At 41.7% G+C, this 15,636-nt stretch overlaps 2 protein-coding genes across 2 annotated transcripts; one reads left to right on the forward strand and one right to left on the reverse strand.

Annotated features, from left to right (window-relative positions):
- The first annotated feature begins 6,791 nt into the window (after positions 1-6,791).
- Positions 6,792-9,191, forward strand: LOC133720891 (protein IN CHLOROPLAST ATPASE BIOGENESIS, chloroplastic-like). The gene is made up of 11 exons (XM_062147377.1): positions 6,792-6,982; positions 7,075-7,158; positions 7,465-7,539; positions 7,647-7,689; positions 7,760-7,817; positions 7,924-8,091; positions 8,181-8,243; positions 8,326-8,420; positions 8,527-8,608; positions 8,690-8,800; positions 8,889-9,191. The coding sequence occupies exons 1-11, from the start codon at positions 6,868-6,870 to the stop codon at positions 9,027-9,029; spliced, it is 1,035 nt and encodes a 344-aa protein (XP_062003361.1). The 5' UTR covers positions 6,792-6,867; the 3' UTR covers positions 9,030-9,191.
- A 77-nt stretch (positions 9,192-9,268) lies between these two features.
- Positions 9,269-14,876, reverse strand: LOC133720883 (filament-like plant protein 7). Its single transcript, XM_062147367.1, has 6 exons — positions 14,486-14,876; positions 14,241-14,362; positions 13,221-13,365; positions 10,772-13,127; positions 10,604-10,661; positions 9,269-10,097 (listed from the first exon to the last, which is right to left on the reverse strand). Exons 2-6 carry the CDS (start codon positions 14,334-14,336, stop codon positions 9,606-9,608), a joined length of 3,147 nt encoding a protein of 1,048 aa, XP_062003351.1. The 5' UTR covers positions 14,337-14,362; positions 14,486-14,876; the 3' UTR covers positions 9,269-9,605.
- Between the last annotated feature and the right edge of the window lie 760 nt (positions 14,877-15,636).

Genomic DNA, 15,636 nt, shown 5'->3' on the forward strand with positions numbered 1-15,636 from the left:
TGGCTGGTTCTGTAACCGTTGTGGTCGCGGCACTACCGTCGGCTCCCGAGGAGACTAGGACCGAAGCACGTTGACAGAGGGTTTGGTGGCACTGAAAGTCGGCTTCTGAGAAGACTAGGACTAGGAGTGTGATCACCGATAAGAGAAAGAGAAGGAGAGGAGTTGCTCTTAGAGAGGTTGCTCTAGAGAGAACTTAGATCATCTTAGAGATGTTTTGATTTGTGTTGTTCTCTTGTTGGTCGCGGCACTACCGTCGGCTCCCGAGGAGACTAGGACCGAAGCACGTTGACAGAGGGTTTGGTGGCACTGAAAGTCGGCTTCTGAGAAGACTAGGACTAGGAGTATGATCACCGGTAAGAGAAAGAGAAGAAGAGGATTTGCTCTTAGAGAGGTTGCTCTAGAGAGAACTTAGATCATCTTAGAGATGTTTGTTGAATTGTGTTGGTCTTTTGTGGTGTTTTTGGTCGTGGTACTACAATCGGCTCCCAAGGAGACTAGGACCGAAGTACGTTGACAGAGGGTTTGGTGACACTAATAGTCGGCTCCAAAGGAGACTAGGACTTAGAGTGTGATCACCGATAAGAGAAGGAGAAAGAGAGGAGTTGCTCTTAGAGAGGTTGCTCTAGAGAGAACTTAGATCATCTTAGAGATGTTTTGATGAATGAATTGGTGAATTGTTCTATGTTGTAGCCTCTATTTATAGGCTACCAAGCAACACTATTTGGCCTTAAAAAAAAATCATAATGGGTTAGGTTTGAGCACTTAAACACTTAATGGAATGTTAGGTTTGAGCACTTAAACACTTAATGGAATGTTAGGTTTGAGTCATTTTCTGCTCCCTTATCCTTCAATTTTTATCTCCATCAAGCACTCAGTTTTTGACCCTGACTTCTTCATAAGAAATGTTCCACTATGAGTGTAGATCACCCTGATAAATTTTCAGAGCTTGTCATATAGTGTTTGGGCCGAAAACGCTGCTGGACCTCTTACAGGTCCAGTTTCCAAGCCTTTCTAGACAAGGAAATTCCTTCAATTTTATCTCCATCAAGCACTCCGTTTTTGACCATGACGTCTTCATAATAAATGTTCCACTATGAGTTTAGATCACCCTGATAAATTTTCAGAGCTTTTCATATAGTGGTTTGGCCGAAAACACTGCTGGACCTCTTACAGGTCCAGTTTCCAAGTTTTGCTTCTGCAGAAAATTGGACTGTTTGTTTGAAGGTTTTCCACTCCGAACGAGCTTTGGCACTCTTCATAAGAAATGATCAATGGGATGTCTAGAATTAATCTGGAAAGTTTCAACTCATTTGGAGTTCGGATGGTTAGTCCGCCATCCCTCATTTCTTGTCTAGCTCGCTTTCTCCTAGCCGAAGTAGGAAAATGTGTTAAAGTTGATTTTTCATTTCCATGTTTGGTAGGCCTTATTTAGCCTCTTAATAATATATTTTTGAACTTATCGAAAATATATATGTGAGCCACTGATATTGGCTCAATTTCTCCAAGACACGCTTTGTCAAACCAAAATGCTCATTTTGGGTCCAAACAAAAGGATTTGTTTCTGCCTCATTCGCTCTCTTTCTAGGGCGAGTATCCTTCGAACCAATCGGTCTACCGCGCTTTCTTGCGGGACCTGCGGCCATAGATGCCACATCATTGCCATGTTGGGCAATGGCGCCATCTCCTGGTGTCACAGGAGTGGCGTGGTGTCCAGTATTTGGGACATCGATCCTTGCAGGCACGTTTGCAGCAGGTATGTGTGATCTCGTCACTTTGGCAACATCAGAAAACGCATCCGGCAGAGTGTCTGCTACGTTCTGGAGCTCGATTATTCTTCGCACTTCAAGTTCGGACTGTGCGGTACGGGGATCGAGATGAGACATAGTGGGGACAGACCACGACAATTCCTGTCGTTCCTGTTGAACATCTGTGTTCTTATCTCCCCCTAACGATGGGAAGACTGTCTCATCAAAGTGACAATCCGCAAATCTAGCGGTAAAGAGATCGCCTGTCAAGGGTTCAAGGTAGCGGACGATCGTTGGAGATTCATATCCAACATAAATGCCCATTCGTCGTTGTGGACCCATCTTAGTACGCTGTGGCGGCGTAATAGGCACATAAATGGCACACCCAAAAATGCGTAAGTGCGAGATATCAAGCTCGTACCCAGTCACTAGTTGTAACGCAGTGTAAGATTGGGTGGCAGTGGGTCGTAGACGAATTAGCGTCGCTGCATGCAATATTGCGTATCCCCAAGCAGAAACAGGGAGATTGGTGCGCATAACCAATGTCCGTGCTATCATCTGTAGTCGTTTGATAGCGGCTTCTGCGAGACCATTTTGGGTATGAACATGGGGAACTGGATGCTCTACATCAATCCCCAGTGACATGCAATAGTCATCGAACGTTTTCGATGTAAACTCCCCAGCATTATCAAGTCGAATTGACTTAATAGGATGGTCAGGGTAGTGAGCCCGTAGACAGATAATCTGGGCGAGGAGTTTAGCATAAGCAGCATTTCGAGTGGACAATAGCGCGACATGTGACCAGCGTGTCGACGCATCAACCAATACCATAAAGTATTTAAAAGGTCCGCATGATGGTTAAATTGGTCCACAGATATCCCCTTGGATTCTCTGTAAGAACGGAATGAGTATTTTGGGATCCTTTGCGTAGGACGGTCTCGGTCCTAATTTCCCGAATGAACAAGCTTTGTAGAAAGAGCGAGGGGCCTTAGAAGCAACCAAGGAGGATTTTGGTTGGGCCTGAGCGACTGTAGCGCTATTAGAAGCAAAATGTGTGACTACATCTCCCATCATGGCATTCGAGCCATGGGAATTTTTGTTTATGGCGTCATGGTCATTGGGAGGAACAACCATGGCGTCATGCTCATGGTTGGCGCCATTGATGGTGTCATCACATGGGACTTGGGCGGCCCTATGGCGCCCCAAGACGGCTGCAGCGCCAGATGCTGCAATTGTTGCGGTCTTGCTAAGTTCTGAAATCAATTTTCGATTCTTGCTTCTTCTCACTCTGAAGAATGGATGTCCGTGTGAAGTCTTTAGTATACGGAGCATCATATCACGACCAGGATGTCCTAGTCGGTCATGCCAAAGCCAATATGTGTCTGAATCCAAGAGATCTTCTCTTATGACATTATTGGATTCAATAGGTCGAATTGTAGTGACATAAAGTCCACTAGATTGACACATAAGCTTCTCTAAGATGCGCTTTCTTCCGCAATCATTAGAGGTAATGCAAAGGAATTCTATTCCGTTCTCACTATGCATTTCCGCATGGAATCCGTTGGCTCTAATATCTTTAAAGCTCAATAAGGTTCGATTTGCCTTAGGAGCGTAGAGAGCTTCAGTGACTTTAATCAAGGTGCCATTAGGCAAAAGGAATTGGGTCATTCCATGTCGTTGAACTAAACCTGATGGCCCAGCCATCGTAGTCACAGATGAATATGTAGGCAACATCTCCAAGAATAATTGCCTATGTCGTAGAATGGTGTGCGTAGTCGCACTATCCGCAAGACATTGAAGTTCATCCATTCCTAAAAGAAAAGCTCGTAATTAAAAAAGAGTCATAAAGAAAAGAACTCAACTTTTATTAATAAGCCAAACGGAATTACGTCATCGTTTCTTTAACCAATATGGCAATTGCCTACTTCTCTTGGAAAATAAAAAGACTTAATCAAAATCGCCAGTTTCTGGGTCTTGATCCTTGTAGTCTTCCACCCTTAGATCGAGATCACCATCTTGATCTTCTTGTTCCATGTAATTTGCCTCCCTTGCTTCACGATACATCTTGTATGCGTTTGCAACGTTCTGGGATGCAGTACACTTCTTTGCCCAATGTCCACTTGATCCACATCTGAGACAAGCATCATTATGGTCAGGTTCCCTTGATCGAGGCGCTCTGGGAGCATTTTGAGGACGGTTATTGCCTTTGGTGGCGTTACCACCATAACCGGAGGCTTGGCCTCTCTCTCTCTCTTCACACGTTTACCTCCACGGTACCGTGCACTCCTATCTTGGCGGTTTCCTTCCTCTTTAGGGCGAGAATATGGACCAGAACGTCCAGAATTATCCCTATTCTTAGGGTTTCTCTCCTTGCGTCCTCCCTTGGAGGCGCGACTATAATTAGACTCCGGATTTGACTTGGTTCCCACGGGTCTAGAGTTATAGTTCTTCACAAGTATGTTGTCGTGTTTTTCAGCTACGTTCAAGGCACCAATTAGCTCATGAAATCTTGTGATGCGTCTAGCATTGACATCAATCCGATAGTTTTTGGCTATCATCAATGCAGAGACGGGGAAGGTGGAGAGAGTTTTCTCGATCAACATCGTATCAGTGATGTTCTGTCCACATAATTCCATCATAGACTTGATACGAAGTGCTTCTGAATTGTAGTCAAGTACAGACTTGAAATCACAGAAGCGGAGGCTATGCCATCTCACTTCTAAGTCTGGAAGCAGGGAATCACGGACGTTGCCAAAACGCTGCTCGAGTTCTACCCATAGTCTTCTTGGGTCTTCCTCATTGAGGTACTCATTTTGGAGCGCGTCATTCATGTGCCTTGTCATGAGAATGATGGCTTTAGCTTCATTCGCCTCTCTCGTAGCTCTATTTGCTTCAAAAACAGCAGCTTATTGAGGAGTACGCACGTCCTGACTTGGCTCTTGGATCGTACTCAGGATCCCATCAGCCTTAAGATGCTGGCGCACATCACAGACCCACTTGTGGTATCCAGCGCCTGTTGTCTCTAGTGGAGCGAAGCTCAACTTGTTCAGGTTACTCATCCTGAAAAACAACAAGAAAATAGGGTTAGTTTCGGAGCGGAGAAGGCTACCACGAAAAACTATAAAATTTCTGAGCGGAGTCGCTTCCAAGAAATTAGGGATTTTCTAAGCGTAGTCGCTTCCAAGAAAATCCGATTCCAAGAGGGGTTTTTGGATTAGATCGAAACGACGATGTATGTGGTCGATCGTTTTCTTCTCAACAAACTCTAAGTTTGGAGGACTCTACAAGCTCCAAGCTTGGAGTGAGCACGAACCCCCACAGTTCGGCTATTGGTCTCCCCTATGAAGAAGAAAGGGGGGTAGAAGAAGGGATGTTGGAAGTCCCCGAGAAAAAGAAGAAGAAATTGAAAAACTTCAAAAACGGGAACTTTTAGAAAAGTTTACCTTGAAAAGATGCCAGAATTCTTGACCGGAAAAGATGTTGGTTGGGCTGTGCAGTGATACTGCAGGGTCGCTGCGAGGATGTCGCGAGGACGCTACGGAGATGCCGCGAGGACTGTTTCGGGGCCACTGCGGGGATGCGATTGTTGCGGGGATGTCGCGAGGACAGTTGCGGGGCCGCTGCGGGGATGCAACTGCTGCGGGGATATCGCGAGGCCGCGAGGACAGTTGCGGGGATGCTGTGGGGATACGACTGCTGGGGGGATGTCGCGAGGCCGCGAGGACAGTTGTGGGGATGCTGTGGAGATGCCGCGAGACTGCTGGTGAGTCGCGGTCGCGAGGGCAGGCGAGCGCGCGCGAAGGTATAAGACAAGCAGTGCTTGCGGGCGCTATAGGGGCAACGAGGCTAACCTGGTAGGGTTAGCGATGAGTTGCGACGCGGGGGCTGCGGGGGCAGTAGTAGCGCAGGCAAGGCAAATCTGGTGGAGCTTGATCAATTTCTGGGGTTTTGGTTTCTAAAGCTAGGGTTAGGGCTCGTGCTGATAACGTGTTGTAGAGAAACTGAATTTGAGAGAAATTTGCTGTCTATTCTTATTGATAATAGGGGCCTCTTTAGATAGAGGATTACAATGCATAGAATCTTAATCATACAAGGAAAGTAATCGTACATTGAATAGGAATCTAGATCCTTCTAATTTAACCCTATTACCACTAGGTCAAGTAACCTAGGGTTTGGGCCAAACACAAATTAGGGTTTACTTGAACAATTTTTTATTTATTCTAAAGGTAAAAAGAAAAATAAAAATTACAATTCACACCCCAATTTCCTGACATTGGATCCCATAATCCTATAAAAAAAACAAAAAAAAAAAACTCCAAGACTATGATTTCTACTTTAGAGTTGTGGACATGGACTATAGCATACGGTTATTGACCAAGATGGCATGTTCTTATTTTCTCACCAAAGTTTCTCCACCCTCAAATGATGATTTTAAACATATCTCAAACTGATGGAACTCAAAAATTATGACGCAATTTTTTTTTTTTACGATCTTTCAAAGTCATAAAATAATGAAATTCATTAAAAAAAATTTTGAGCTAGGTTCAAGTGTTCCCTCAATTGGAATACGTTCTAAAACTCATTATCTACAAATTGTGAGCTTATGATATAGGAGAATTGCAAGAAAAAATGATGTACAAGATTTTACATGTTTTGGTCTGCCGTTGCATTCCATGAGTGCCTCTATGCCTCTCAATGTGTCAAACAAATTCTATTCAAATTGTCTTGTTTCTTTATCTCACCATATATTGGTAAAACATGATTTATAGAATGTGGTTCTAATTGACGGGGACCGAAATTTTAATTTGCCACCTTTCAAAGTCGAAAAGTAAGATGATTTATAAAAATTAAAAGTATAATTTGCAAGATGCCTAAAATTTGATGGATGTACATGAAGTACGAAAGCTGTGTTCTCGGAAGAGAGGGCGCACTAGTTTCTAGTTTCTACCATTTGAAAGATCATCTGGGCCTGACCGTGTGAAGCCCTTGGGTTGGCTAGTAAAATTCAGAACCTTTTCTAGCCCAATCTAATGTGGCTGAGAATTTTGGAGCAAACATAATCAAGATAAACAAACAAAGACAGAGAAGAACAGCAGACGTCCAGACCCAGTGTAGCACAAAAATGAAAGTTGGCGGCGGAGTAGTGTACGGACGTCCTCGAGCCACTGCTTTTCCCACTGTGCTTCTTGGCCATGGCAGAGCTAGTCCACGCTGTTCTTATTCCTCTTCCAGTTCTGGTGAGCTAAGGCACTGTTTGGTTTGTAATCTTCTGGAAGTGCTTGTTAGTTTGTTGTGTTTTTTAAGTTTTGTTTGGGGAATTGATTTGCAGACCATGTGTCTTTCATTAAGGAGGTGGCAGGAACTCAGCCTCCACAGCATTTGAGTCAGCTGCTGAAAATGCTCAAGACCAGAGGTGGGTCATCATTGTTTTGTTAATCTCTTCAAGATTCAATTTTTCAACCTCAAGATCATTACTTTGTTGGGTGTAATTCACTTTTTGTGTTATGGGATTTTGCATAGATTGGTTGTTTTCTTCAACGTTGCCATGTTCTGCATCAGTGGATTGATTTTCTTGGGCACTATGTAAAAATATCATCTCGAAAATACAATCTTGTGCTGAGTTGTATGGCATTATAAAATAATGTATTAGTAGTGTGTTCATCTTGTAAATTATGGAGTTTCTGATCAAGTTATTATTACATACATTACTATGAAACAGGTGATTCTATTATTTCTCCAGGAGCAAAGCAAGGTTTAATCCCCCTTGCCGTACCACTTTCAAAAAATAGCTCAGGTATAGAAAAGGATTACCTCTATCTAGTTGATTGATTATTATTTATTGCTCCAAGAGTTGCCTTGTTGCTAAGGCTGTTGTAATTTTGAGCTATTCCTTGTGAACAGGTGCTGTAACTGCATTGCTTCGGTGGCCTACAGCTCCACCAGGGTGAGTGTTTGCACAGAAACAACCTGGATCCATTTTTGAATGCTTTATTCATCTAGTCCAATTCCTGCAGTATGGATATGCCAGTAGTTGAGGTCAAGAAGCATGGGGTGTGGCTTTTAGCTAAAAATGTAAGTAAAGCATTGTGCAACCCTTGTGCAAAAGTTTCAATGTGAATGGAATATTTCTACTGGTATGGAACTCTCATCGGGGAAAACTTGTGTTATTCGTCCACAGGTAGACCAACTTATCCATAGAATTCTAGTTGAAGAAGATGCTAAACACTCTGGGGAAAGCAATGAAGAGATATTTCATGCATCTGGTGATGCTGGGGAGAGACTTTATAAGAAGGGTGACTTTGCCAAGTCAGAGATTTCAAAACTAGATATCTACATTTTAAGAAAAGTATGGGAGATTTCTTTTGTAATTTGTTTTGCTGCTTCTTTGTTTCCGTTTGTTAAAAGAAGACATGCTAATACATAGTTAATTTTTAGGTTGGTTTATTTCCAGATGTCTTGGAGCGCAAAGTGAAGTGGCATTTTGAGGAAGGGGACCAAGTAAGCACCTGAGTTTTGCTGCTGTCTCTAAGTAGAATCTGGTTAGTAACTGTGTGACCTAATTTCTTTGTGCTTTTGATAGGTCTCAGCTTTGGTAACGGGAGAATTCTACACAAAGAAGGAGCATTTTCCTGGATTTGCACGGCCTTTTGTATTCAATGCTGAGGTTTTGCTGAAGTTCGTAGGACACTTCACCAGTTACTTTTCCTATACATTGTTGTGATTTAGTCTACCAAACCACTTAGGTTTCATCATCTAAGGAAGCCTATCTGTATATTTATAGGGTCGGTCGTACAGTTGAAGCTAAAGATGCTGCTAGGGGAGCTTTAAAATCACCCTGGTGGACTCTGGGGTGCAAATACCAGGTTTTTAACTTTGTTTGATCATTTCCACATTGTTTTAGCCCCCTATCCTCTGCTAAAATTCTTTTGTGACACATGATTCAGGAAGTTGCTGATATAGCACAATGGGAGGATGAGCAAATTGAGTACATTAAGGAGAGGGTGAGCGATGAGGGAAGGCAAGCAGATCTGAAAAAGGGGAAAGCCCCTGCACAGGTTTTCTAAATGTCCCCTATGAACTTCAAAGGAGGAAACAATAGTTGGTAAAACAATTTCTTATCCTCACAGTTCCATCTTTTTGCAGGTCGCATTGGATGAAGCAGCTTTTTTATTGGATTTAGCTTCTGTTGAAGAGAGTTGGGATGAATATGTGGAGCAGGTTGCTAATTGTTATAAAGAAGGTGGCCTCCCAGATATTGCAAAATTTGTGCTATACAGAGATTGATAGTAAAGATAAAGAGATTTATGTCAAATTGAATGCAAATTGTCATGAAACTGACCTCATGACGGGAGAGGATTTTTATGTTGAGGAATTAATTTGTGGCGGACATTGCTTAATCTGCTGTAATGCCTCTTTCGATGAATAAAATACAGTTGTGTTTATGCAGGGATAATGTTAAAAAAATTTATGCAGGAGTTTAATTTGTCCAACCAGTGTTCCCAAACTTTTATGCATAATATTCATTTTCAGAAAGGAAGAGTTACTTTATTGATTTGGAAATTATGGCTGTCAAAACTGGAATTACAAGATGGTACAAAAATGTCAACTTCTAATGTGCTGACATTGCTGCAAATTCCTAGTTAGCTAGGCATTGATATATATATATATATATACACAGGAGTGATACACAAAGTATGCCAACCAAAAGAAAAATCACTCTCGATCACTCTCCATTATCTCTCTATTGACCAACAGAACTTATAGCCTTATTATTTCCCATTCCAGGTGTGTAACAAACCACACTACCAAAAAACAGAGCCCAGAGCTCCAATAGTGGTTTTATCATATGATAGTGATCTATCATGAGGCGATCGGAAGGGGTGCTTTCTTGCTGCTACTTTTTGTGCGTCTCCAGAGTAGCTTCCTCCATAAACTCCCACTTCGTTTCTTGCTAGGCACCAGAGCAAATGAACCAGTAGCAGCATTCTCATTCTGGTGCTTCACATTTAAATTGAGGATATTCTCGAGGGGCTCTACTACCCTCTTGGGACCAAATGTGGAGGTGAAATTATTTTCAACTTCTTTTGTCTTGGGAGATATAAAATCTTTGGTCGTAGTGCCATCTTCTGCTAGCATTTGATCAAGTAGAGAGGACCGGCGGCTCATGGTCTTGTTTGAGGTAGCGCCAGTGGCTATGGTTGTTGTGGTATTTACATCAGCGGGATCAGCAATGACCTTGTCAAAAAGGGCTGCTTCTCTTGGTGCAGCCATCGCCTTCAACTGCTTCCCAAGGTTAAGTATAGTCTCTTGGCATTCTGCCAACTTTTCTGAAGCAGCTGTTATCTCCCATTCCTGCAAAATTGATCAACAATCCTTTACATTTACTTGAGCACCCACAAGTAAAGATAATAAAACTTTGAACTATTGTGTAATATCACAATTGAATGATACCAAAGCACAATGAAAGGAAAGAGAAAATGTTGCATCATAAGTGGATCATTTTTTGTTTAGGTTTTTACTGTGTCAGTGTGTCTGATATGCAAAAAGAAATTTTAAGGTTTTCCTTGTGAGAGGGTTCTATTTCTGCTTAGTCTTATTAGTTAAATCACACCATCTAATCTAGAAATATGATGTAAGTTGAATCTTAAATGCTGCAAATAAGGACTCATTCTTGAACTACAAAAGATTCTTATTCACAAATCATGCTCCAGCAAGGAAAAAACAATACTTTGTTATAAAAGAAAATACGTACTTTGTCAGATGTATGGAAAATGCTAGAGTAACTGAAGACATGGTTAATTCGTTTTTTTTCTTTTAAAAAATTGGTAAATGCAAATGTCAAGAGGATATTAACTTACAGTTTGGTCTTGCCTTTCCTCCTGGTTAAGATTGGAGTCAGGGCTTTTCGTCTTCATACTGATAAAACACACATGAATAAGATGCATAAGCAATAGTGCAATACTGTATTACTTGGAACTATAGTTAACTATGAGATACATCTTTTTTTTATGTGTTCGCAGAGGTACCTTTCGAGCTGAAGCTGCAGGTCAACGCATGAAGCTTCCAATTCTTCGCAGCAGTTGTATTTGTTCTCGAGCTCATCTTCTAGAGATGAAAACTTCTGATGAGTTTCACTCAATTCAACTCTGGCCACTGTGAGCTGCGTGTCAAGATCTTCATTCATTGTCTTTTGAGTTTTGAGTTGATCCTCAATCAAACTCTTCGAGTCTCTTAAACTTTGTAACTCTTCTTGCAAGCTGGCAATAATTTTCTCTGATTCCTTAAGCTGATTGATCAGGAATTCACTCTTATCACTGGCTGACTGAAGTCTGCCTTCCAACTCTTTTTTGCCAGATTCTGTATTCTCAAGTTCATCCTTTAACTTTCGGTTTTCTTGGACCAAATTGGACTGCAACTCTTCTATTTGACTGCTATGGCCATTTGAAGAAGCAGCCATAGGCCTAAATGATGTGTGTTCTCTGAGAACTCGAAATTTGTCTGTATCTGAATAGTGACCAACCATTCCAACTTCTGCCTCGCTTTCACTTCGTGTATCATCCCAATCAAATTGCTTCTTAATTGCATCCTTCATGCTTGAAACATCTTGAAGTGAAAAGCAGTGGTTCAAAATCCAGTCCAAAGCCGTAGTTAGTTCTTCGGCAAATTTATCAAGACCAGCCTTTCCATTTAACAGATTATAACAAGCATGAACAAATTGTTGTAGAAGAGTGCCAAGTTCAGAAATTTTCCACTGGAAAACACGAACCATGTAGCCTGCCTGTGTTTCTGAATTCTTGTATCTGGCGTCTGTGTTATAATCTGGAGATGGCAAACTGATTCCTTCAATAAGCTCAATTATTTTGCATATTGATTTCTTAATATCTGGTTGTAACTGCTTATCACTTACTCCATTGGGTGAATCAGTTACTGGACACTGATTTGAGCTTTTCCATGAGATGCAGCTTTTAGCAGAAGAAGGATTGGTTGTAGTTGCCAAAGCTATTCTTATATCCTCTTGTATTTGTTCAGGGCTTCTTCCTGCAACACGGCTGTGCTCTAACACCAATTTCACTATATCCTGGAGCCAATGAGGAGCTTTGACGTCAACAATACGGCTGGTCTCCCGGTTTGACAAACTGAAGCCTGACTCACTGTCAGATACAGGAACTATATCGCTACCCCCTAGTTCTGAGGAATACTGATTTTCCAAATGGCCAGCAAATGTATTAGCTGGTGAGGAAGCATAAGAACCAACACTTACTTTATCAGCAGAGACCACTGCTAGTTTTTCCATTTCAACGAAGTCATCCATCAGATTTATGTCTGAAGCTCCAACAGTTTTGCACGTCGGCGAGCCTTTTTGCTTTTCATTTCTAAAATGCTCCAGTTCTGTAATCAAAGCAGAAGCCCATGATTCTGCACAACTAACCTTATCATCGCTACCAATATCAGACATAGATGCTACAGAGGGTTCATGTGGCATAAGAGTGCCTCTTGGGGATTCTCCAACCGCTGTTTCAACTTGTGATAATTTGGAGGCTGCACGGTTATACATGTTTTTGGAAAACTGTAACTCATTCATCTTCTTATTGAGTGCTTCCTTGAGAATTGCATTTTCTTCTTCCATAGCACATAACTGCTCAGTTAGAAAATTGATCCTTTTGGTGGGAGCCTCAGGAAATTTATCAGCAGTAGAGTCATACCTTAAACCATTTGGGCTCAAACTTCTCCTCCTCATGTCAACAGAATCTCTTCCAAGCATTTCAACTTCATTTTTCATTTTAACCAAGGCAGCAGGACCTGGCAACCGCTTCCTGACCAGGAGACGCAACCTCTGACATTCTGATTCTAACTTTGCAATTTTTTTTGCACCCTCAAGGTGTTGCTTGTGTGATGCATCAGCAGTCCGACGATTAAATTCTCTCTCCTCATTCCTGATCTCAAGTTCTTTCTCAAGCACTCGAACCTCATATGTCAAAGAAGCATTGTCTTTCTCAGTGGACTCTAATCTAGCCATAAGTGCATTCAAATCAGCTTCCATCTGACTCAATTGTTTTCTTAAATCTTCAGTCAACTTTTCCTTCACTGAAAGAGCCTTGCTAAGATGGGTGTTTTCAGCACCTATTTTAGAAAGCCTTTTACTGGTCTCTGCTAGCTTCTCTTCCAATACCATCTGGGATTTCTCAAATTCCCTTGTTGTCTTCATCACAGCATCATGAACCCTTTGCTCTTGTTCATCTCGAACATATCGTAGCTGCTGCATGCACTCCTTGAGAGCTCCATCCAATTGAGATATTCTTTCTTCACCAGCGTCTCTGAGTTGCAAAGATTTATCTAATTCTTGCTTCAGAAACCCTGCTTCTGCTTCTACCTTCTCCCAGCCTATATAAATAAAATATAAATAAATCATTTGTGACGAAGACAATATATTAACACAATGTACACATTACTTTTACCAACACATACACAAATTACCTTGAACAGCTTCCTGTGCCATGTTGGCATGTTTCTTCACAAGTTCATCTTTATTCTTACAATCAGAGAGAGCTGAAGCCAGCTCATCACTTAAAGCTTTCAAATCTTTCTCTAGCTCTGCCTTCTCATTAAGAATTGCCTCCATCTAAAGAAGAAACAGAATACGTTGGATATGATACCACTAAGTGCTCAAAGCTCAGAATTACAGGAAATTCTATACAGCTACATAAGGATTGCATATCTGCTATCTGTAAAAAGTTTCACAATGCAATGTGCAGTTTGAAATAACAATTGTATGGTTGAGGCTCTCTAATGAGGACTTTCAAATCAAACGGTTGGATGATATGTGTGTTGTAGAATTAATATTTCAACTAAAATTGGGACCACTCATCCAACCGTTGTTTTGAAAGTCTCTCATTGAGTCATCATTTTAAAGTCCTCACTAGAGCCTCTCCCACAATTGTACTGTAGACCAAATCAGATCTTGATATGTGGATAAATAAACCAGATCATTTTAGTTTCTCTACCTTATGTTGATGTCCAAAGAAAAAGAAAATCTGAGAATGTAAAGCAACTAAGCTATGGCGTCTTTTCTATCAAAAATTCAAAATACCAAACTGACTTCAAATTTTAATTTGAAGTTATGAGAGATCATCTTTATCCAAATTCTGAATCGCCATCTTGGTATCACTAATAGGCAGTTTTCGAAACTGCGGTTACCCCGAATATGTGTACAAGTCAGAAGAGCCTATTCAATTTGAGTGATGCAGGATACCAACAAATGTTACTAGTGATAATTGACTGTTCTAGATTAACATATCCAATATTTATCATAAAACAAAATAGTAACTTTGTTCATCAAGATTTATAATTGGTAAAATTGGAATATACCTGGATTTCACTAAGCTATGAATTTAACAAGCACATGTTCTGACATCAAATTAGCAACAAACACAGTAAACAAAAGCTAAACAGGACTGGAACAAGAAAGGAAAATCTCTGTAAACATAAAAAGCTTACCTCTTCTTCATTTCCTTTTGACGAACCGTTGACTTTGTCAGCAACAATGGGCAGCTTCTCTGTAGATTTCTTCCTCCATAGCCACGCCTTATCCATGCTTCATTCGCCAACAAAGCTCGATTCTTTAAACCAAAAACAGTCATCAAAATGCAAACAAGTTAACCCAAAAATCATAATAAGCAAAACACCAAAACCAAACCTGAAAACCAAAAGAGAGAGAGAGAGAGAGAGCATGCATTACATACATTGCATGGATGATGATCAGAGAAACTTGCTAACATGCGAAGCAGAGAGACAGCATTAATTAGAGTCAATAATGAGAAGAGTGCGGGGCTCGGATCCCACCGACACTTAGAAAGAGAGAGAGAGAGAGAGGACTCAAGGACGATGACTTTGATAACGAAGCTGAAACCACCACACCCACAAAGCTTTAAGCTTTTTAGAAGCAGAGACAGAGGAGAAAGCAGTGTTTGGTAAAGAGAGAAAAGTGAAATGAAGGCAAAGTAAAGGTGAGGGAAGCAAAATGTGGATGGAGATTATAGAAAAGAGAGGAAGAGAGAGACTACTGTGGAGACTGTAGAGTATAGCTCAGTCTGTGATGGGGGCTTGGATTTGGGATCCGACACGATCTAAGAGGAGAGAAGCGTGTGAGAGATTGTGAGTCGTTGACACCGTTTATTGGTTTTGTTGCGTTCTTCGCGGTCTTCATGTGAAAGAAAAACGAAACAGGGGAAGTCTCTGTCTACATAACAGTTCGAGACAACGACGGTCTTCTTCACATGCGTGAAAACAAAAAAGAAAAGGTAAATACTGGAAATACTTTGGAAAAATAAAACTTGGTATTTGAGGTCAAGAATTTGGTAAAGATGATTATATCACAATGCTCTCTTTTTCTCTCGAGAGAGAAACCCTAAGGCCGCAGCCGGCCTTCCTTGGCGGCGGCGGTGCTGCAAATCTCTTGACTCTCTTTAGAGAGGTGTTCCGGCTACGCTGTGGCTCGGTTATTTGGAGTTGGAAGGGGGGCAGCACTTCTCTTTCTTCTCCCCTACCTAGCGGCGACGGAGATTGGCTTCGTCGAGGTCCCAAGATGCTGGAGTTGGCTCGAGTTCGTCCTCTTGAGGGACCGAAGCCTCTGAGGGCAGTCAGATTGGATGCGTTAACACAAGATCTCTCGCTTTCACTCTCGTCGGTGTTGGGCGATGTTGGAGGGGAATTCGTTAATGGCTGGGTTGCTCAAGATCTGGGCTCAGACACAATCGAGGGCTTCTGGGATGTGATGGATTGCTGGGATCGAGTCGGCGCTGTCGGCGTGATGCATTGTCCAGGTGGTTGTTTTGGACCAGGATTGGTTTTAGGCCGAGGAATGGCTACGGGCACGGCTGTGTTTGTTCGTTTT

Source organism: Rosa rugosa, chromosome 1, assembly GCF_958449725.1.
Source record: "Rosa rugosa chromosome 1, drRosRugo1.1, whole genome shotgun sequence".
NCBI lineage: Eukaryota > Viridiplantae > Streptophyta > Magnoliopsida > Rosales > Rosaceae > Rosa > Rosa rugosa.